The sequence below is a fragment of the Emys orbicularis genome, chromosome 20 (assembly GCF_028017835.1).
Source record: "Emys orbicularis isolate rEmyOrb1 chromosome 20, rEmyOrb1.hap1, whole genome shotgun sequence".
In the NCBI taxonomy this organism is placed as follows: Eukaryota; Metazoa; Chordata; order Testudines; family Emydidae; genus Emys; species Emys orbicularis.
Window position 1 is genome coordinate 931,146 of NC_088702.1, and position 22,451 is coordinate 953,596.

The following is a 22,451-nucleotide window of genomic DNA, read 5'->3' on the forward strand; positions in this document are numbered from 1 at the left end:
CGTGCCCCCTGCCTGCCCGGCTCCCTGGGAAGCGCTGCCGTGGTGCCCGTTTCGTTGGGGGACTGGGGATGGAGCCCAGCAAATGATGCCAGAGTCCTGGCTCAGGCAACGCCCGGTGAGATGCCTCCTTTGCCATTCCCAGCCCCTCCCCTCCTGGGGCCCCCAGGCCAGCCCGCCCCACGTCAGCCCAGCAGAGCCCATTGTGGTCTTCCATCCCGCCCCCCACCATCCAGCCCAGGCCAGAGAACCCAGCCAGGGATTCCTGCGTCCAGCCTGGCCCCCCTCTCCCTGTAAACTGGGCCCTTTGCTCCAGCTCCCCAGCCCTGTTCTCCTCTGGGGTGTAGGGACAGCTGGCTCCTCCCAGCTCCCTGGGGTTGGGGGTTCCCTGGACACGCCCCGGGGTCAAGCTTCTCACCACCAGGGGCCCTTAGCGTGGGGAAACCTCGTCTCTGCTGCCCTCGATCAGCTCCCAGCCTGTGGCCCCAGCGCCTGCCCCTGCTCTCCGGGCTGTACGTGGGGGCTGCTTTTGGCACCTGGCTGGAGCCGTGGGGGTCGGGCTGGTTGCCCTGGGCTGCAGCTGGACACTCCACAGCTGTGGCTGGTTTTAAAGGGCTCAAGGGCCAGATCTCACCTTGACAAAAGCTGCCCCATGGCTCCGCTGCCTCGGCAGGGGGTAGGGCCCTCGGAGCTGGAGCTAGGCCAGGCTGGGACTGAGACGGGGAGGGAGCTGCAGCCACTCCGGTGCCCCCGGCACAGGAGGACCAGAGCATCATGGCCCAGCCCTGGCAGGGGCCCTTAGCATCTGGCTGCACTGCCGTGAAAGACCCACGGCTTCAGCCTTCCGTCGTAAAGAAAAAGTAAGTTTCTAGCCCTCGTGGCTGTGGAGAAAGCTTCCAGCTGTGACCCCCGTGCACCCTAACGGCTCACAACTAGGCCAGGCACAGGAACTCCAAAGCTCTTCTTTGTACACCATGGCAGGCTTGTTGGGGAGCCTGACTCCTGAACGTCGGGGATGGTAGTCCTGCAGGTTTGCACAGGGGTGGACCAGACTCCTGCAACCTGTGCTGGGAGGGGGCACCTGCCCGGCAGGCTCAGAGGAGTGGGGTTTTCTGCCTGCACTGAGCCCCACAACGCCTCGCTCTGTCTCCCGGGGTGCTGTCCTGTCGCCCTCAAGCCCTGGCTCTCGCAAACTAGCCAAATGCCACTGTCAGAAACGCTGACCAGTTAGTGCGAGGAGCCAGGAGGACTCTGAGTTCAGCCCCCAGCCAAGCCGCGGGGAGCGATGCCTGGCCTGGGGTAACAGGGCAGATGGGTCTGCCCCACGTGCTGGCCGCCGGGGCGGGGGTGATGGGGATGGGACGCCTGGCTGCCTTACGGAGATCAGGCACCATCAGAGACGGGAACGGGGGGCTCAACTGGCTGAGAATCTGGAGCCCCTTGTGAGGGGCACAGCGGGGGGGGCTCAGCGGGGCCCGCTCTCCCCGGGCAGTCAGTGCTGGCCCAATGTCACACGGGTGCCGGGGGCCTGTGCTGGGGGGCGGGGCTCAGTGGGGGGCGCTGTGCTGCTGGGGGCGGGGCTCAGGAGGGGGCGCTGTGCTGCAGGGGGCGGGGCTCAGTGGGGGGCGCTGTGCTGCAGGGGGCGGGGCTCAGTGGGGGGCGCTGTGCTGCAGGGGACGGGGCTCAGGAGGGCGCGCTGTGCTGCTGGGGGCGGGGCTCAGTGTGGGGCGCTGTGCTGCTGGGGGCGGGGCTCAGTGTGGGGCGCTGTGCTGGGGGCGGGGCTCAGGAGGGGGCGCTGTGCTGCTGGGGGCGGGGCTCAGGAGGGGGCGCTGTGCTGCTGGGGACGGGGCTCAGGAGGGGGCGCTGTGCTGCTGGGGGCGGGGCTCAGGAGGGGGCGCTGTGCTGCTGGGGGCGGGGCTCAGGAGGGGGCGCTGTGCTGCTGGGGGCGGGGCTCAGGAGGGGGCGCTGTGCTGCTGGGGACGGGGCTCAGGAGGGGGCGCTGTGCTGCTGGGGGCGGGGCTCAGGAGGGGGCGCTGTGCTGCAGGGGGCGGGGCTCAGGAGGGGGCGCTGTGCTGCAGGGGGCGGGGCTCAGTGGGGGGCGCTGTGCTGCAGGGGACGGGGCTCAGGAGGGGGCGCTGTGCTGCTGCGGACGGGGCTCAGTGGGGGGCGCCTCATACCGGTGGGGGGAAGCTATGGAGGCTCCTCCCTCATCACGCTTGACTCCGCCCCTTTCCGGGATGCACCACTGTCCCCCCCTCTTGCGTGCAGTGGTAGCGCTCCCTCTGTGGGCAGCAGCGCCTAGGATGGGCCGGCCCATGTCAAGCAGAGGGGGGGAAGCGGGTTTCACCACGTGGGCGGCAAAGTGAATACGGACTGTACCATGTCGGGCCCGAGGGGGCGGGCCTTCCGGCTGCTCGAATCCGCGCAGGGGAGCCAGGTCTTCGGACCCCCCCGGCCCGGATGGTCTGTCCCGGGCGGGCCCACGTGCGCTGGGCGTGCGGGGGTGTCAGTAGTCCCATGGCCGGGCTACCGCGGCTGGTGCTGCTGTTGAGCGGCAAGAGGAAGTCGGGCAAGGACTTCGTGGCGGAGGAAATACAGAACCGGTACCGGACCGGGGGGAGCAGGGACCGGACCAGCTGGGAACAGGGACCGGACCGGGGGGAGCAGGGACCGGACCGGGGGAGCAGGGCCTGGGGGGATCTGGGGCTGGGGCTCCAGAAGCGGGACCGGACGGGGGAGCCGGGTCTGGGCTGGGGAGAATACGGACCGGACCGGACCGGGGGCTCCAGAAGCGGGACCGGACGGGGGAGCCGGGTCCGGGCTGGGGAGAATACGGACCGGACCGGACCGGGGGCTCCAGAAGCGGGACCGGACGGGGGAGCCGGGTCCGGGCATTCAGAACCGAGACAAGACTAGGGGGGGAGCCGGGGGTGGCTCAGTTCGCGGCGATCCAGGCCAGGGGAGGCCTTGGTGGCGTGACGCAGTTCAGGAGAGGAGGGAGGAGCCCGGGGCGGGGATATGGGGCAGTGCGGGGCGGGGCCCCAAGCCAAGGTGCCTGTATGGGGACCCCCATGGGTGTGGTAGTGGGGGGAGCGGCCTAAGGCCTGGGGAAGGGCCGGGGGGATTGGGTTGGGCCCCTCCCCAACTGCAGCAAGGGAAGCCCCCAGGGGCGGGGCACCCCCTGGACCAGGGTAGGGCTCCGACTTGGCAGCTGCCCCACCACCAGGGTGCGGGTAGGTCAGGGGTTCTCAAACTGGGGGTCGTGACCCCTCGGGGGGTCGCAAGGTTATTACATGGGGGGTCATGAGCTGTCAGCCTCCACCCCAAACCCCACGTTGCCTCCAGCATTTATAATAGTGCTTTAAATGTCTAAGGGGGGTGGCACTCAGGCGTGGGTAAGGGGTCTGAGACCCGCTGGGGTGGGGGGAAATGCATCTCTCTCTTCCCGTGGGCCTGGCAGGAATCGGGGCCGCTGCCCGTCACCCTCCAACCACTTGTGCCTCCCTCTGGCAGGTTGGGGCCGGATGTCTGCGCCATCCTCCAGCTGTCGGGACCCCTCAAGGAGCAGTATGCCAAGGTACTGCCCTGCTACCCCCCCCTGCGGCCCAGGTGGCGCCAGGAGTGGTTGAGTGTGTGCTCAGGGCCACCTCTTCTCTCTCTGCAGGAGCATGGGCTGGATTTCCAGCGGCTGCTGGACGCCAGCAATTACAAAGAGACCTACCGGCAGGACATGATCCGCTGGGGGGAGGAGAAACGCAACACAGACCCGGGCTTCTTCTGCAGGATCGTGGTGGAGGGCGTAACGCAGCCCGTCTGGGTAAGAAGGGGGCCAGCCGGGGGGAGGGGCAACCAGGAGCCACCCCCCTTGCCGCAGCTCCCCCGTGACAGCTCCTTCCCCGCGCAGGTGGTGAGTGACACCCGGCGCCTGTCGGACGTGGAGTGGTTCCAGGACGTGTACGGGTCCACGGTGCAGCTGGTGCGGGTGGTGGCGACGGAGGAGACGAGGAAGAGGAGGAACTGGGTGTTCATAGTGGGTGAGTGGCACTGGCTTGGGGTAATGACAATGGCTGAGAACGGCCAGGTTCTGCCCCGTGTTCAGCCATCACAAGCCAGGCCTCAGCAAATGCTGAGGTGCAGGGGGTTCGGGTCTTTGCTTTGCCGCTTCTGAGCTTTCAGTCACACCCGGGTCCCGTTGCCCTGCACACCGTGAGGTTGGGGCACTAAGGGAGAGTGGAGATTCTCCCAGACTCCTGGGGTTGGCCATATTGCACCCCCAGCTGCCGCTGCCCCCTGGTTCCTCCCTCCAGCTAAGCTGGGTGGAGCAGGCAAGGCTGGAGGAGGAGCGCTAGGGGAGGGCCATTTTCCAGGGCTTTGGGACCTCGCCCGTGTGGCTGCAGCACGTGGCCATCCAGCCAGGATCGGGAGTGCTGGGGCCAGCGGGGGGACAGTGGCTGTCCATTGCCCCAGTCGATCTGCATGGAGCTCACATCTCTGGGTTTGCTCCTCCCCAGGGGTGGACAATGCGGAGTCCGAGTGTGGCCTGGACCAGGGCGTGACCTTCGACTGGGTCATCACCAACGACGGGGACGAGCTGTCCCTGGACGGCCAGCTGGAGAAGCTGCTGCACTTCATCTACAGCAAATTATAGCGTCCTGCAGCGGGCGGAGAGGCCGGGCGCAGCCCAGGGCTCAGACCAAAGACAGGGGCGGGGTCCAGCAAGCCCCGTCCGGGCTGGGACCCCGCTGTGGGAGGCGCTGCAGGTGGAGGGCCAGGCCCGCTGAGTGGGGCTGCGCCCAGCCTCCGTTCCATGGGGGCAGAAGGCCAATTCCAGGGTTCTTTTCAGAGCCCGTTCCAGGGGGTTGCACAATGCCCTGCTGCAGGTGCCATTCAGCCTCTCGCCCTGCGGGACCCCCCTGCACTGAGACCAAACGGGGCCCCAGAGCAGGTCCCTGGCCCCTTGCCCTGTCCTGAGCCTCCAGGGCGATCCCTCTCCCCTGGCTGGGACCCAGAGCAGGGTTTCCGCACCTCTGGGGTGGAGGACAGGTCCTTGCGGCGGCAGGAATGGCGGCTTCCCTCATGGGGCTGTATAACGAGCTGTAGCTGCCCTGCCTGCCCCACCGCTCAGGCCAGGGGTTCTCAAACGCTTTGTAGTGGTGACCCTGTGTGCGGGGCTGACCCCTCGCGACCCCCAGGTTGAGAACCCCTGGCTTCGGCCCAGGCCGCTCTGTCCCGGCTCACCGGGTCCCTTTGCATCCCGGCTCGTTGGCAGCATGGCCTGGGGCTGCCATCGCCTGTGCCATGAATGCCCAGCACCGCTGCCCCTTGCTTAGCTGCCAGCCTCCCTGCACCATCGCGCCCCACGTGGCGGCGGTTATCTGTGCCTTGCTGACGGGCGGGGTGGGAGGCTGTAATGGGTGCCCATATACCAGCCTGCTCCACCCTGCACTGCTTTCTGGGTCACGGGGACCCATCTTGCCTGCTGGGAACGTAGCTCCTCGCCATTGGCTGCCCGGCTGGGCACGCTGATCGCTGCCCACAGCTCCAGGGACAGATGTCGATACAAGCGGAGCTCGTGGCCCTGCGGCCACGTACCTGGCTGCGTGCGGCCCTGCCGGGGACAGGCCCTGTCGCTTCACCCAGCCGCTTGGCCCTGAGGGTCAGAGCTACCACAGAAGGTATTGCTGAGCGCTTTGCCTGGGCCAAGCCGGGTCGTGCAGCACCGGTGCCGGGCTGGCATCCTAGGGCTGTGTCTCTGCTGCTCGCCTGAGCCCTCTCCCACAAGGGAGCCAGAGCGATGGGGTGTCGCTGCACCTGGAATAAAGCTGGCAGGTGAGAAACGCCGACCCGTGTGCGCCTGTTATTTACCGCGTGGAAATGGGGTGAAATCCCAGCCCCTCTGGTGCCGGGTTGTGGGGGAGGGGCTGCCTGGGTGATGGAGCTCAGCCATTCACACCCCCTCCCCAGAGGCAGCTTGGGGGGTGAGGCGAGCAGCCTGTTCCCTGGCCCGGCCCCAGGACGTCCGGCGGCTGGCTCTCTGGCGCAGGAGGTAAATGGTTCTTTTGTCCTCTCAGTACAGGACAAGAAGCAATGGGCTTAAATTGCAGCAAGGGCGGTTTAGGTTGGACGTTAGGAAAAACTTCCTGACTCTCAGGGCGGTTAAGCACTGGAATAAATTGCCCAGGGAGGTGGTGGAATCTCCGTCACTGGAGGTTTGTAAGAGCAGGTTGGACAAACCCCTGTCAGGGATGGTCTAGATAATAGTCCTGCCAGGAGTCCTGGGGGCTGGGCTAGGGACCTCTCGAGGTCCCTTCCAGCCCTACGATTTTGTGAGGCTGGTGAGTGAGCTGCACTCTGACCGGGGGGAGGGGGGGGCGCGCTGCTCCCCAATGCGGAGGTAGGTGCGAGGGTGGGGTGCCTCTGGTTGGAAGGGAAGCGGGGCAGTGCCAGGCCTGTTACAACCCCCGGGGCTCTCAGCTGCAGCCAGGATGTCTCCTTCCACTAGCCCATGAATTGTTCCAGCTCCATCCCAGCTGGGCTGAGAGCCCTGTGCTTATGGGGCTCACCAATGGGGGGCTCTCCCCTGTGGGCTGAAGGCCTGGGGCCCACAGCATGGCAGGAAGGAGCCTTGCTGGGCAGGAACTGGGGACAGCCCTAGTGAGATGGTGGGGTGGGGGGTTCGTGGAGCGGTGCCGGTCCCTGCTGGGCCCCATCCTGCCCCTTGGCCCAGTTACCTGCAGGCCGGCGCTGGTGCTGGGACCAGGTGCGTCCTGGCTGAATCTGCAGCTCCCTCTAGTGGCCTCATGTCAATGGTGCAGCCATTGGGCCTCGGCTTTCTCCAAGCAGGAATAGCCGCCTTGGCGCAGTAGTTGGGAGATTAGGGGGGACCAGCTCCTATGTGGCTCCAGGCCTGGATTGGCTGGCTCGGGGTGAGGCAGGGGACACGGGGCCTTTCCCCTCTGCGGGGGTCAGGCTCCAAGCCAGCCCTGGGGAAGGGAATGACTGGCTCGGGGCGTGACTGGACTTGATGGTTCCCCATTTGTCTAAGAGGAGGGGGGACACTCTAGGTCCCGGAGCTCCAGCCCCCCAGCCTGAGGGCATGTCAGAGTGTCCTGCACCAGCCTCTTGGTCTCCAGCGCTGAGTTCGAGGCCAGAGCCTGTTGGTCCCTAGTCCATGGTGAATATTTGTCCACATCTCACCCACTTGGCTCAAGGAAAAGCCTGAGCTGGGATAATGGGGGTGGAGGGGCAAGGAGGACTGTGGGTTGGCACTGAGGGGCACTAGCAAAGGGGGGGGGGTTCAGGGCTGGGCTAACAGGGGGCTGAGACTAGGAGCCATCCTGGATCTAGGGAGGTACCAGCCCAGACAAAAGTTAAAGTAAGTTTGAGCCCTTGCTGCAGGTTGGGGGGCGGGCGCTCCTGTTTGGGTTTCGGAGGCAGGTTTGTTTGGATCTGTCGGGAGGAAAATCAAAGGCTGGAGCCACAGCCCCTCCAACCCAACTCCCCCACCCCCCCGCTGAGCCTGCGCCTCTCCGAGCGCCAGGAGCCCCCCGCCCTGCATGCGTGAGTAAGCGGTTTAACTCCTGGGGCCGGCATGGCAGCTGGGCGCCTGGTGCTGCGGTTAATAGGTTCGCTGCAGCCAATTCCCTGTGGATTAGCCATGTCCTAAGCAGAAGGAGCCAGTCTAATCACTTAACTGCAATCCTGTTTCCCTGTGGAGCAGCTGGCTGGGCCAGGGCGGGGCTGGAGGACACTGCCTCGTGGGCTGCTCCGAGGGGGACCGGGGGTTCTGTGCTGGACCCCAGCAGCCCTACGCCTAGACCTACATACTGCCCTGGAGAGGGGGTGAGTGCCGGGGCTGTGCAGACCTCTTTCCCCCACCGCAGTTCATTTCACACCAGGTCACATTCTGGGGCTGGCAGGAGCTGTGGCTCGCATGCTCTTGCTGGGGGGAGTTGCTGCAGCGGGACCCTGTGAGAGCGGGAGCTCCCGGAGACCTGGGCCAGCACCGCTGCAGGGTCTAGGAGCAGGGCTGCCCTGAGACCCCGGGCTGGACTAGCTGGGGGTCTGGGGAGGGGGGCCTGCAGCCCCTCTCTCTGTGGGAGCTGAAGTGCTGTCACTCGCTGCCCCCAGGCTCGCTGCATTGCTGGGGAGCCCTGGGCTGGGGGGTGCTGAGTGGCATAGGACAGCCCACCCGCCACTCAGCGCCACGGAGGGGCGTACGGTTACTGCAGGGCTGGGCTGAGCTTTGGGTCCTGCACACCCCACTTGGCCAATCGTGCCCCTTCCCAGCCTGGGGGAGGGAGGACTGACCAGGCAGCTGGGTCTGGGGGTGTCCAGCCAAGCCAGTCGGCTGGAGAGTGGTGGGGTCGCTCAAGGTCCCTGCACCCAACGGCAGGGGGAGCTGCGGGGGCCACGTTCAGCTACATCCCCTGGGCCAGCCCACCCATGCACCTGCAGCAGCCTGGGTGGGGCAGCCCACCGCGGCAGCCTGGAGGCCCAGGAGGGGAAAGCAGCAGGGACTTGGGCAAGGCAACTGCGTTTGCCAGCCCCTCTCAACATGGTGAAGACGGGCTGGGCCGGGTCTCAGGGCTGAGCTGGGGCAGGGGAGAGTTGGGTTCAACGCCCAGCTTCGTGGGTGAGTCCCTGAGGCCGACACAAACAACCAGTGATGTAGCGGCCTGAGGGGAGAGAACCCCAATGTGGGGTGGCTCCTGTGGCATATGGACACTGTAAGCTGTCGCTTTACATTTTAGGGGATTCCTGTTCCTGCGTGCAGCCTATGGCATTCTGCAGGGAAGCGTGGGATCTGGGCCGACCAGAGCCAGCCAGCCAGGGTGGGGTCAGTTGTGTGTCTGTCCTGGGAGCAGCCTGCTTTGTCTCTCTCTGGTTTTGGGTTCTTGGGTGTTACTACTCTGGGGACTAAGAAATCAAGTCAATTCAATGCAACCTTGCAGCAAGTGTTTGCTACTTTGATCTGGCTTCTGTTTGCTTGCAGTAAACATGAGCGCTCCCCACCCTGGGAGGATGGAGACAGGCCCCACTCCTGGCAGCCGTGCTACCTCCACAGACCACCCTAGGAGCCAACCTTTGTTCAGCAGCATGGAGCTTGGTTGTGGGACCTGTGTCAGGGCAGGCAGGAGCGCTGGGGGACCAAGCCCCCTGGTCCGAGCTGGCCTTGAGGGGCTCCATTAACTCCTATCTCCAGCTGCTGCCTGTAATCCCCACCCTCTGTCTGCTACTATCAGCCAAGTCAAAAGTCATATCTAAGGCGATTAGAGGAGACGTTATATAATCGCAGCAGCCAGGGGAGACTCTTTAAAGGGGCAGCATCCCCTTGCACTGAGCGGGGACCTCATGGGGCAGGGTCATCCTCTGTGGAGAGGTTTGGGCCCCATCTCTGGGTGGGGTAACCCCCCCCCCACACCCTGCACACTGTGCTGGGACAGCCTGGCAGGGGGCAGATGGGGGATGGCCGCTAACCGCCCTGCAGCTAACCCTCCTGCTCGATTTCCTCTCCCAGAGGCTTAGGCTCCACTAGGCTGGGACACGATGTGCTGGCGTGGTGTGTGCCAAGCTACAGAGCCCTCCCTGCCCATGCAGGGACCCCCTCCCTGGACACCAGATTAACGGCCCGCTGGGGACGCGGGGTATTGGCTTGTTAGTGATTGCTGCATTGGCATGCGCTCCCTCTGTCCTCAGCCCGGCCCTTCTGCCAGTGCCAGCCCCGTGGAGCCTCCCGCAGACCACGGCTGAGTCCCCACCAGCGATCGAGCGCAGCAGGAGGCCGTGTCCATGGCAACCCTTTAACTCTCACCTTTGTGGAAGCATCGGCTGGGGCTCGCATTCAGCACCCTGAGGCCGTACAGTGCTGTTGGGGAGGCATGTGCCCCATCCCAGAGGGGGAGGCTGCCCCCTGCATCCCCGGTCTGGGGAATGGGAAGCCCCAGCATCTGCGGCTGCTTCAAGCAGGGCAGGGTGGAGGGGACAGGTAGTGGGACGGGTGCTGGCAGCGGCGGAAAGAGGCAGAGCTTGATGCTAACAGCCTTTGCATCCCCGTGCAGAGCTGCCCAGGTGCAGCACGGGCAGGAGGGAGCCTGGGGTGGGGGAGGGGGCGTGGCACGGGGCTCGAGCTGCAAAGAACCCCATAAAGCAATGGCGGGGTGCACCAGCAGGCAGTGGGGGGCCTGGCACAGCCCCCTAAATCTCCACCCCCATCCCTGCAGGAACCCTGGGAACAGCACCTGCCATGCAGGTGGAGCAAAGAGGGAACCACTGCACACAAGCAGCTGCCTAGCCTGGCAGCTGGGGCAAGCAATGGACACAGAGCAGGGAAAGCGAGGGCGGAGGGCAGGGCTCCCCACTTGCGGGGAGTCTCTCTCCGCACAGCTGTGCCTGCAGGGATTGCCACACCCCTCAGTAAGCGCCCCAGGAGGGGCCCATTCCCGGGCATGGGGCAGAGGCAGGCAGGTACAGACCGTGGTTATGAGCTGCGGTAGTGGGCCAGCCCAAGGGTGCAGATAGCCCAGTCTCCGAGAGCAGCCAGCACCAGGGCTCCTCTAGGACGGATAGTTTGGGAGTGAGATGCCCTGAGGGGAGACCCCCCCCCCCCCACCATCGGATAGGGGCAGCTTCTGCGCTAAAACTGGAGCTTTAGGGTAGCACCACTGTGGGGCAGCACCTTGGCCCCAGCTGGCCCTCCACGCCCTGCACGTGTGCGCAAGGCAGACGGAGGGACATGGAGCTCAGCCATCAGCATCTTGTCCCCCTTCTCCTTCCTTACGTTCTTCGCTTCCGTGTGGTAAGGGGCACCTCTCAAGGCAGAGTCCAGCTCCTCAGACAGGGCACAGCGTTGCCACGCTCGGTGCCAACAGGGCCTGCTCTTGCGCTCGGAGCCCGGCCTTGGCCCTGACTGCCATGTTCCAGGGGGTGCCGCAGGGTTGATTTAGGCATAAAGAGGAGGCTTTACAAGAGGCCCAGTGATGCTGCAGCTGTGGGATTTTGTGAACCCCAGTGGAAACGGCTCTCTGTTTGCGGTGACCCCCCTGTTGTGCCGTGCAGCGCAGGCAGGGAGAGAGGTGGACTGGAAGCGAGAGTGAGATGGGCTAGCGGGTCCCGGCTCGCTGCCCATGGCACATGCAGTGCCAGAGCCAAACAGCACTCGGGCAGTAAAGAGAGGGCTTGATCCTGCAGATACGAGCACATGAGCTGCACTCTGCTGACCTCAGCGCAGACAGACAGGCATGTTCCTAAGAGCCTGCAAGAGCGGGGCCTGAATCAGGAGTTTAATCTGCAGATAAAGAAGTGTGGGTCTTAAAAGAGCATAACAAAGCCATGGCTCTCTGGGCCATCACAGCTGGCCCCAGGCAACTTGCTGCAGCTACTGGGGTTAGAACGTGGATCCTCCTGCTCTAGATCCCAGCTCACCTGCTGCTTGGCCTGAAGGAGATTCTCGTTCAGCTGGAGACAGTATAGTGCCTATGACACAAGGTTACCCAGCAAAGGGCAGGGCTTGTACAAGCATGCGCACACACAGGCCACCAGCTAGTCATGACAATGTGATTCTTAAGCTCCCTTGAATTGTTACTAACCTCCAGGAAACGAAGGCCCCGTCCTGTGATGAGCTGCGCAGGGGCTCATCGCAGGAACGGGGGGCTCTGTGATGTTATCAATCCCTTATCCTTTCTTCTCTGGAGAACCTGGGAAGTTGGCAGCTCGGGTGTTTGCTGCTAGGATGCTCCTCTCCCTCCCAGCCAGACTTTGCTCATGATGAACCGTGTTTCTTTTATCTGATTGGATGGTCATCGAAGAGCCACCTGTTCGTCAGCCCTGGAGAGAGGCGGTGCTTAGGGTACCCACCTGGTTTTTGGATAAGCCAGCTGCCCCCACCCAGAATTAGCCCCTGTTTATTGAGCCCCCCCCCGTGAGGAATGAGTTTGCCATCCCAGTGCCAGCCTGGAGACGGGTGCGGCCGTTCACTTGGTGCTGCCAACTAATAGGTGCAATTAAAAGCCATTTTTTAAATGAAATTCCTCCAAGAACGAGACAAAGATGCCGGTGGCTGGGGACTGCTGCTTGGTCTGGAGTGGAAACAGCAGAACCTGAACCATTCATATTTAATGCCATGGAAAATGTAATTATAGTGGGCTCGTGTCTGAAGCCAAATCACTAGCAGGGGATGGAGGCCTCCGAGGATGTTAAACGCTGCATTTAACTAAAGCAGCCCTCTGCCTCTCCTCTGCACCTTGCGTGGACGGACAGGGGCTGGGGCATCTGCACCCATTGTACCTGAGCAGATGGATGAGAGTTACACGTGGCGGCTAGATCAACCCAAACATGCCTGGTATCGCCCATGAGACGCATGTAGAAAACACACCAACAGTCCAGCAGGGCCACTGAAGAAGCCACAGGAGAGCACATGAGATCCCAGCAACCGAGGTCTGAGCGTTGCAAAGGCAAGCAGGAAGCATGTCACATACAGAAAGGGACTGTAGATGTGTCTGAGGCAATGCCCCCTTGCTAACGGTGTCCTCTCTCCAACCCGCTGCTCTGTCCTCTTGCCCTTTACACTGAGCAAAAGCAAATCCAGTACGCTGCTGCTGGTTGGAGTGACCATGATGGATGCTTCACTTACCTGCACGTGACTGGCTCCAGGTGAGAAAGGCAGGGGGCAGATTTCCTGGTACCAACAGCATGAAGCCAGAGCAAGCTTACTTCTGAAGCACAGCAGCCATTTCGACTCAGGCTGTGATCTCTCCAAACTGAGCAGCACAGGGCCAACTCACACCCAGCCTGCACTGCTGGAGAAAACGGTGCTGGTGATTCAGTAGGGGGTGCTCTTTCCAGCTGAAGCAGTATCCAGGGTGCAGCTACCGCGAACAGGGATCCCATGGCACTTTCCCCAGAAGGCAGGTTGTGAAATCTCTTGTCCCAGCCAAGTTCTAACTCTGCTAATCCCACTGTGTCAATCAAAATCCCCCTGCAGGTTCAGCTGATGTCTTTCAACTGCTGTGTAGCCTTGCTGTATGCTGTTAAACTGCTGCCATACCCCTCCCCAGAAGTGACTGCATTGCAAGCGTGGGGAAAGGCATGCCCTATAGAAGACTAGTGAGGGACCCACTGTGATGAAATTTCCAGTATAACTTTATAATCTGCATTTGTAAATGAGAGGGGGCTGGATGGGATGTTCTAATGGGTCTCTGAGCCGATGGACCTGCCCCTAGCCCTACTGCAACGTGATCCCCGTCTATAGTTTCATTCCAAATATCAAACAATTGCATCTGTTAAGTCCTAAGAGCATTGTTCCAATTTCACAGTCCCTGGGGGTCATGCTGGCCTCTGACAGATCAGACGGGAGATAGATGGATTCAGGGGGCGGGCATCCCCAGGGCTCTCACAGACCAGACGGCTGCCTCACCTCAGACTAACGAGTCTTTGCTGTGTAATGACTGGCGTGAGTGTGGTCACATCCATGCCACTTCACACTTAGTGCCTCTCTGTCACCCTGGGGCGGCCGCAACTGGAGCAAGGGGCTGAGTAGATTTTGGGTGGGGGAGGTTAGTGAGTCACCCTCCATCACCATCCCAACCCCCAGGGCCAGTTTCAAACAGATCCCACAGTGGGAGGAGAAGGGCAGAACAAAGAGAAAATGGGGGGTCTGGTCACCCCCCTCCACAACTCTCTGTGCAGGAATTGCCCAATTCCTGCTTCTGGGGCACTCAGGAAAGGAATTCAGTCCCCGCTATACTGAGCACCCCTCACTGCCCCATGCACCTCCTGCCCCCACCTCAACTTCCATGCACTCCCCCACCCCCACCCAACCCACCCATGGGCCCCCCTGGATCCATTATGCACCCAACCTATGCACCCTGCCCCGACCTCAACTTCCACCCTTGCACTCCCCCACACCCACCATGGAGCCCCGGATCCATCATGCACCCAACCTATGGACCCTGCCCCCACCCCATCCCCAGCATGCACCCCCTCGCCTCGCCTCGCCCCTCCCTTCCCCTTCGGGGCGCCCCAGCCGACGAGCACAGCCCCACAGAACAGCCCCGCCCCGCCCTAGGCCCCGCCCCTCCGAGGCCGGGCCCCGCCCCGCCCGGGCAGGCGGCCAACTACAACTCCCGTCGTGCCCCCCTTTCCCAGCCGGCTCCGCGCAGGCGCGGCACCGCCCCGCGGCCGGGGAGGGGAGGGGCGGGGCGGGGCGGGGCGGGGCGGCCAATAGGCTGCGCCGCCGGGGGGCGGGGCCCGGCGCGTGGGCGGGGCCGGCGAGCACAAGGCGCCCGCAGCGCAGCCCCGGCGAAGGCGCCCAGCCGCCCCGCGCCCCCGCCGCCGCCCCGCACATGCCCGCGCGCGGGAGGGAGGCCGCCGGGCACGGGCCGCCGCGGGGCGCGCGCTGAGGCGGCCCCCCCGCCCCCCCGCAGCATGGAGGCGCCGCCGCCGCCGGGGGCCCCCGAGGAGCCCCCGCGGGCCGGGGCCGGGGCCCTGCTGCACGCCTCGCCCGGCGCGCCGCCCGCCTCCCGCCCGGGCAGCCAGCTGAACCTGAGCGAGCCGCCGGGCGGCCCCTCGCCGGGCCCCGCGGCCGGGCGGCACCGGCAGCCCAGCCCGCTGGCGCCGCGGCGGGACAGCAACCCCTTCACCGAGATCGCCGTCAGCTCCTGCAAGTACAGCGGCGGCGGCATGAAGCCGCTCAGCCGCCTCAGCGCCTCGCGCCGCAACCTGCTGGAGGCCGAGCCCGAGGGGCAGCCGCTGCAGCCCTTCGGCCCGGGCCCGCCGCCGCTGCTGCCGCCCGAGATCGTCGTGTCCCGCGAGGGGCCGCCGCGCCTGGGGGGGGCCGCCCGCCGCCCCGCGCCCGCCGCCCCCGGCGCCTTCGCCCGCGCGCCCAAGCGGAAGCACCAGAACATCGGCTACCGGCTCGGGCACCGGCGCGCGCTCTTCGAGAAGCGCAAACGCCTCAGCGACTACGCGCTCATCTTCGGCATGTTTGGCATCGTCGTCATGGTGATCGAGACCGAGCTCTCCTGGGGGCTCTACTCCAAGGTGGGGCTCCGCGGTGGGGGGGCAGGTGTGACTCTGAGGGGGGCGGGGCTGAGGGGCCCGGGGCCCCCCCATGTGTGATTCTGAGGTGGGTGGGGTTAGGGGATGGGGGGGCCCCCCGTATGACTCCAAAGTGGGGGGGCTGGGGAGTTCTGAGCTGTAGTTGGGTGTGGGGGGGCTGGGTTTCCGGCCGTCGTCCCCCTCATCCCTCCCCCATGCCATAGAGCCCCCAGGCATTACCGAGCAATCTCCAGTGAAATGTTTATGTCCTGTGATGAAACCCTCCAAGCACAGTCCGTCCGTCCCCCCAACCTGGCAGGGTGGGGATCCCTCCCCCCTCCCTGTGCTGGGTCTGCAGCTTGGCTCTCCCCACCCAGGGTGTCCCCCCTCCACCCCCGCAACAGCAGCGAGCGTGGCTGCAGGTGAGCCCCGACAGGGGGCATGGACCCAGCGAGCCCCCCCGGCTGGTGGAGTGGAGGGGCCGGGGGCGCTTGGGGCACAGGAATCCTCCCCACACACTGAGCAGAGGGGGGGTCCTGGGGATCCGTGGTGGCTGGATGCGCTTGGCACTTGTTGCATCCCAGAGCTGGGGGATGGGGACGGGGTGGAGGGAGAAGCCGCTTCCTCTGAGTTCACAGTGGGTGTGTGTGGGGGATTTGCCTGGTGTCAGTTCTCTCTTCTCTCTCCCTCTTTCCCCCCCCTCCCCCGGCTTTCCCCATGGGGTGGGCGGGGTGCTTGGTGCTGCTCAGCTGTTGATTTTCAGTAGAGCTAATTTCAGACAGGGCGCAGCTGTTGTGAGGCTGGCACGTTATTCCGTGAAACCCAGCCGCAGAGTAGGGGCCGGGGATGCCTCTGGCAATGGGAGTCCAGCAGCTCCGGAGGGCAAGGGCTGCTGCTGCGCTCACCCCTGCCAGCCACTGCCTGAGTGCTCAGTTCCCCCCTGCACTCAGAGAGCTCTCTCTGATCCCCGCTTTCCTGCCCTCTGCAGCTCGACCCGCATCCTTCCTGGCAGTCCCCGATGGCCAAGCTCCTGTGGGATTGTTACCTAGGGTGGACTGGCTGCCCCAGAGCCGCTTTTTCCTCCACACCTGCCCTTGTGTGTATTCTGGTAGCCCTGGTCCAGCCTTAGGGCCCCTTGTGTGGGGAGCTGTACAGAGACCCTGCCCAGGAGGCTCCTTGTCTGGGTATGGCTGGGGATTCCCCTTGGCTGGCTCTGTCCCCTTCAGGAGAGGGGGCCTGGCCCAGCTATGTTCTGCTATCTGCTTAGAGGGGATTGAGCCTTGAGCCCAAGCAGCTGGACCCTGGAGCTGGCTGAGCCCTGTGAAATACTCCTTCCTTCCTGTTAGAGAGCGAGGGCAAAGCTGTGCCCCCCCCATCCCCAGCTATCCTGCCATGGGCTCACCTGCAGCCAGGGATGTGCCTTTGCCTTGGTGCGGGGGGAGCCCCTTGTGGCTTCAGCCCTCCCAGGAGCAGGATGCCTCTGGCAGTAGCACCGTTCCTGGCAGGAAAGACCCACCCCCATCTGCTCCAGTGGAGACACTGGACCAGCAAGTGGTGGGACTGGGTTTCCCAGGGCTCATCTGCTCTGTGACTCCTCCATGGGATTCTGGGCTCTGCCATGGCTGGTGTGGGTTGGGGGCTGGGGCTGGCTACCGCCTAACTAAGGGATGTCCGGTGTCTTTCCCTCCTGTTTCCTTGGGCTCTCCTACTCCCCACGCTCAGGCCCAGAGGAGGGTGGCTGCCTGTAGAAAGTGCTGGCATGCAGGGGTCACACCTGGCTCCTCGTCTCTGGCCTTGTTTGCCAACAGCCACCAGCCCTGAGGGCACAGCTGTCTGCTCGCTGCCTGACAGCCCCCCAGCCTGGTCCCTGGGGTGGGGCTCAGCCTGGGGGTGGGGATCTCCATGCTGTTGGACTTGCTGGAGGGTTTGATTTTTGGCTCTGGTCCCTCAGCCTGCTGCTGCTTGGAGCCACTCTCAGGGGCAGGGGAAGGGCGATGGTCCTGTGTAACAAAGCCGACAGGTGGGGGCTCAGGCTGGGGGAAGCGCCTGCTAATGGGGCGGAGGTGGGGTAGAGGAGCGGAGGACGGTGAGTAGCCAAGGGGTGTTGCTGACCCCCTTGCAGGAGTTTGCAGTTTTTCAACCTCCGTGACAGGAGGGTGGCACCATTAAAATGGCTGCTTGGCCTCCGTGGGGCGTTGCCCTTGACCCTTGTGGCTGTTCTGCGCCTGGGCCCAGTGCTTAAAGAAGTCTGAAATAATGGGGGCTCTGTCCTAATCTGGGAGCAGCCCAGGCTTCAAGTGCCCCTCATGACCCGACTTTAATTATTTTGTTTTGCTGGCTCTGCGACCCCAGACTTGCTTTAAAACACTGCCTGGGGCTGGATGTTTGGGCCACAGTCAGAGGATGTGCAAGCCGGTCCTGCTGCCCTGCCGACCCCAGCCCTGAACAGGGCCCTCGAGTACCAGCTGCTGGAGACAAGTCCCTCGGCTCAAAGTTGATCCCTGTGTAGTTAGAAGCTGCTCTGCGCGAGCCTGTCCGGGCAACATGTGTGTGAGTCCCAGTGTCCCGGCTTGCTCCCCAGCACCCCATGTGGCAGTGAATGGCACACTCTCCCCTCTGCCTAGAGAAGGCTCTGTGGCACAGCCACCCCCAGCTAGTACACTGGTGCCCCTGCCCCTGGGAGGGGGTGTGTTTTATTTATAACCCCCCCTCCCCGTCTCTCTCTCTCTCTCTCTCTCTCTCTGGCTGTGCGCTGGCAGGGATATGAATAACTCTTTGTATAGACATCTGTCATGTTATTTATACCTATCTGGAGAGGGGAGATGAATAGGCATCCGTGCTAGTGCAGGCAGGGGGCGGTGGAATGGTCAGGCGCTGGGCTGTGTGGCGAGGGGGATCTGTGCAGCTTGTCCCATTCCCTGGCATTCCTTTGGCTCTTGCTAACGGGGGGTTTGCAGCTGGGTTGGTGCCAGGCAGGGCTTGGGTCACGTGGGCACAGAGGGAGCAGCGAGATAGGGAGTTGTGTGGGAAGGGGCTGCTCTCCGCTTCCTGCAGCGAGCTGAGGAGCTGGGCGGTAGGGGCGGGGGAGGGGGAGGGGGCAGAAGAGGAAAGGCTGCTCCAGCACTCAGCTCCTGCCTTTCTTCATTTCCCTTGAAACCAAAAATCAGGAGGTGAGGAGAAATGCCTGAAAGTCCTGGTGGGTGCACAGGGCTCCCAAATGGGAGACAGGCACTGATCTGTGGGGTGGAGCATGGCTGGGTTGGGCTGTTGGCTGGGCTATGGGGGGTGGGAGGACAGGGCTAGTTCTGGGTGTTTGAGAGGAATATACAGGCAGTGGGCTGAGCTTTCAGGTCACCCACTGCTGCAGCGAGGTCCATGGCACCAAAGGCATGGAGTAGGATCCCCTGTGCTCAAATTAATTGCACTTAGGTTTGCTCAAGGCTCTTGAGTGGAGGGGCTGGGTGACCCCACAGCTGTGGCTCTGTCCTCCTCCCTCACCCCCGAGCTGGCTTCTGGGTCTTTCTGGTGCCTTGTTTCTGTGTGGCGCTGATGTGGTTTGCCCAGCATGGGTGCGGCTGCTAGGAAAGGTCTGGCCAGTTGCTGTCCGGGAAGGTAGCTGCAGTGCGCCACATTTGCCCCCCTTTACAATGGGATGCTGGAGGGGAGCCTGTGGGTGTGGATCCCCAGGGAGCAAGGTGGAGGGGGAAGGATCCATTTCTCTTTTGCAGTGATGCCCCCCAGCCCTGTGGTCGGCTGTCTGCCGCGCCCCCCCCCTCCCCCAAGCAGGGAGTCTCTTTCCTGGGCCTGCTAGCCCAAGGCAGTGCTTCATCTGGCGAAAGCCCCTCCCGCCCCCACTGAGTCTCAGCTGGGCTAGGCCAGGGAGTGAGGGGAGAGATGGAAGCTGGAAAGGGCTCTGCAGGGCCAGCTGCCCCCAGGCCTCTCTCAGCTGGGCAGGACAGGGGTATCTGGCTCTAGTCATAATATCTTCAGAGATTGTTGCTTAGCATGGTGGGTGTTGCAGCCAGGGCTTAAGAGCACTTGGTGCTGGCATAGCAGGGGGGCTGTGGATGGGGCTAGAGGGACATTGGCAGAGCTGGGGGGGCCCCAGGTTTGGACTAGCAGGGGTTGCTTTGGCCAGAGAGAGGGGCTTTGGCAGAGCTCTCTGGAGGAACCCTTTGCTGGCTCTGGCTGCAGCGGTCCAGACGCGCTGTGGCCTGGAAGCTGCGCTCTCCGTGATGCAGAGACCAGGAACCTGGGTCGCGCCTGCTGCTGGGAAACTGAGACTAGGCCGTGCATCTCTGCGTCCTGGGCAAACACCCCCAGGCCCGGGGCCTCCTTAGCCGCCTCTGGCTGCAGGCTGCCCCTGGGCAAGAGGGGTCCTGCCCACTCTCTGCCACAATGAGAATGGTTGTGACCTGGCTGCAGGAGCTGCTGAGGTGGGTCCCCATCCCTCTCCCTCCCCGCCCCTCCCGGTGGCTGCAGGGTCGAGGCTGCTCTACAGCTGCTGTTTGAAGCTCCAGCAATGCTCCGATTTGTCTCTAAATATCCCCAGGCAGCTTCCAGGCCCCGTTGTGTTAGGAACCGGAGCTCACTGGCAGTGTCCATGGGCCCCTGATGGAAGGGGCAGCCAGCGTTGGGAGCTGGCAGTAGAGTTCTGTGCTCCTGGGGGGAAGGAGCCTGGGGCTGCTGCAGTGCTGGGCCCTGGCCTGGCTCCAGCCTTCAGCTGAGAGCAGAATGCCGGGTGCTTGTTTCAGCCTCTCCCCAGCTGGAGGATAGGGCCCCTGCTGCCCAGAGCGTGGCACCCGGGGCCAAGAGCTAGGTGCCAGCCGACAGCACTCTGGGCTGCGGTGCCAGCCGACAGCACCCCCGTTCTAGGTAGGGCGTGTTGTTGTAGGGCTGTTTGCAGGCTCTGGACTGCGAGGCCTGGCATGTGTGGTGTTGTAGGACTGCTTGTGAACACCATGCCATGCGTGCCACCTTGCCTTCCACTTGGCTCAAGAGGGAGCACTGCATGCTGGGATTTGGAGTCTGGGCACGGCACCCCAGGGCTGCTGGCTCCCAGGTGCAGTTGTGCCATAGAGCAGTGGCCTTTTGTGGGTGACCTGGCCTCTGGACCCCTCCATGCACCCAGTGGCGACTGTGAGTGGGGATCTCCAGTTCTTGTCATGTGGTCTCCCTGGCAGTCTGGCACCCCCATCCCTTTGGTGAGTGATAGGTTTGGGGGGGGCCTGTTCTAGAGGGGCTGGTCGTTGGGGTGTCTGTGCCCCACACCCTGTGTACACCCATGGGGCCATGCAGCCACCCTCCCCAACACACGTGTGCACATGCGTGTCCTTGCTCCGGGTGCTCACCTGCCCTAAGTCCTAGTCTCCTCTCTGAGCCGGACTCTGCTTGCCCATGAATGGCGTTGATCTCAGTTCTGCCCGCTCCTGGGGGCGAGCGTGGGAGCCAGCACTAGCTCTTCCTGTCCAGGCCCCTCTGGAGCCGGCTTTGCCGGGAGCGGTGCATAAAGACCGGGGCTGTGTGGCAGGTTTTCCCAAAGTATCGTTTGTCTTGTACCTTTCCGCCTTGCCGTGCCCTGGCCCCAGGGGGCGAAGGGGATTGTTGCTGGCTCTGGCTCTGTTTCCTGGGCTGTTCCAGCTTGGCTTGGATTGCTTTTTATTAAAGCTGGAAAGCAGCATGCATGCAGGGGCGGGGGGTCTGAGAGACTCCTCCAATGGGCAAGGACATGTTAACATGCCCTGGATTCTGCATGCTTGCCCGGCTGGGGTCACCCACACAGCTGGGCCTTTTTCGGACCGAGCCCCTTGGGGGTGACAGACTGGTATCCAAGCCACTGTGCTCAATCAGGCTAATGTCTGTCCTAGTCCCAGCTGCTTCGTGTGCCCTGAGAGCAGGGTGATGGAGGGGCAGGTCCGGAACCAGGCGCAGTGAATCCCACGGGCAGAGAAACCAGGAGGATTTCCCTAGTGGCCCCGTTGTGACAGTCTCCCATGGCTGTGCACCCCCCATGGGATTTGGCAATGGCAGGTGAATGCGGGGGGGCTCAGAGGGGAGCGCTGTGGACTCTTCAGTGAAGATTTCAGCACGTTAACAGACTGCAGCCAAGCCTGTCCTGTGAGAACCGTGTGTGGGCGTGAGCTGGGGTTTGCCTTTACTGACGACAAACTCAGCTCGATCTCTTCCCCGCCGTGCTGTGGCAGTCCCTAAGGGTCTTCCTGCAGCATTGCTCAGCCAGCACTCTTGATCCCCCTCCAGAGGGCCACGCCCTTGTGTCTTTGGGTGGCATACTAAGCCACCTGCCCAGTGAGTCAGCAGGACCCACGTAACCCTTTCCTAGCAGCATCCACCCCTGCTCACAGGGTGGGGTGCTACAGATGAACACTGCCAGCCTCCTACAGGGCGCCCTGCACAGCTCCATGCAGCAGCACTGACAGAACCTTCTGGGCATGTTTGTATTCTCTGCTTCGGGAAAGGCTCCTCAGCTAACAGCCATTCCTGGTCTGACCAGCTGCCTGGCAGTGAAGGGCTAACACTGTCTAGACAGTGGCTGAAACTGGCCATAATTGATGGCAGAACAGTTCCAGGAGTGACACCTAATTGCAGTTAATCCTGGGTGTTCCTTTCACAGTGACACTGACCTGCTTAGAACAGGGCTTCCCATTAGGCATCACCATGGCTTGTGCCATAGCGAGCTGTGGGCTGCATCGGCGCCTGGGATGTGAGGGCTCTGCTCTACATCTGGCCAGCGGCCCAGCCAGCCCAGTAGCCTCTTTTGGACAGCTACCAGGGCCAGGTGCGCAACGGCAGCACGAGCTCCAGTGTGGTCAGAGACACGGCTGTCTGCTGCTGGCACTGCCATTCCCAACTCCATGGGCCCCTCGGGCCTGGGGAAAGAACCCAGGAGTCCTGCTGTGACCAGGGGCAAAACCCCTTCCTGCCTCTTCTGCTCCTCCCACCACCCTTCCTGTGTCTCCTGCTTCTAGACTGAGCTCTTCAGGGCAGGGCCTCTCAGGAGAGAGTTCCCTGCACACACAAGTTCCAAGGGTTAGGATTAGGGTTAGTAAACTGGGATGGGTATGGGTGGACAGTGTGTGTGAGGGGGCTGTGGACACTTCTTGTGGGGTAGCTTGCCTGTGTCCACCCACAAAGCTACGCTAGTTTCACTAAATCCATTTCAAATCACACACAAACCTGCTCCTCTTTAAAGGAGCAAGCCAGCAATGGACCAGGGTCCCTGGCTGCTGGGCGCTGCACAAACGCAGAACCAGAAGGCAGTCCTGCTCCAGACAGCTCTCAACCCGAGGCAGACGGGGGAGAACGAGGAAACCATGAGACCAGGCTGGTGGTCTCTGCACAGCAGTCGCCTAGCCCTTGTCTAGGTGGCTGTAGGCCTGCGTGTGCAGTGCCTGGCACAA

The 22,451-nt window shown here is 63.4% G+C and overlaps 1 protein-coding gene across 1 annotated transcript; it reads left to right on the plus strand.

Annotated features, from left to right (window-relative positions):
- Positions 1-2,377: 2,377 nt before the first annotated feature.
- Positions 2,378-5,840, plus strand: PMVK (phosphomevalonate kinase). The gene is given in 6 exon segments (XM_065420144.1): positions 2,378-2,441; positions 2,444-2,600; positions 3,511-3,574; positions 3,662-3,814; positions 3,902-4,031; positions 4,509-5,840. Coding segments are annotated over 6 exon segments (705 nt in total). The 3' UTR covers positions 4,646-5,840.
- Positions 5,841-22,451: the final 16,611 nt, after the last annotated feature.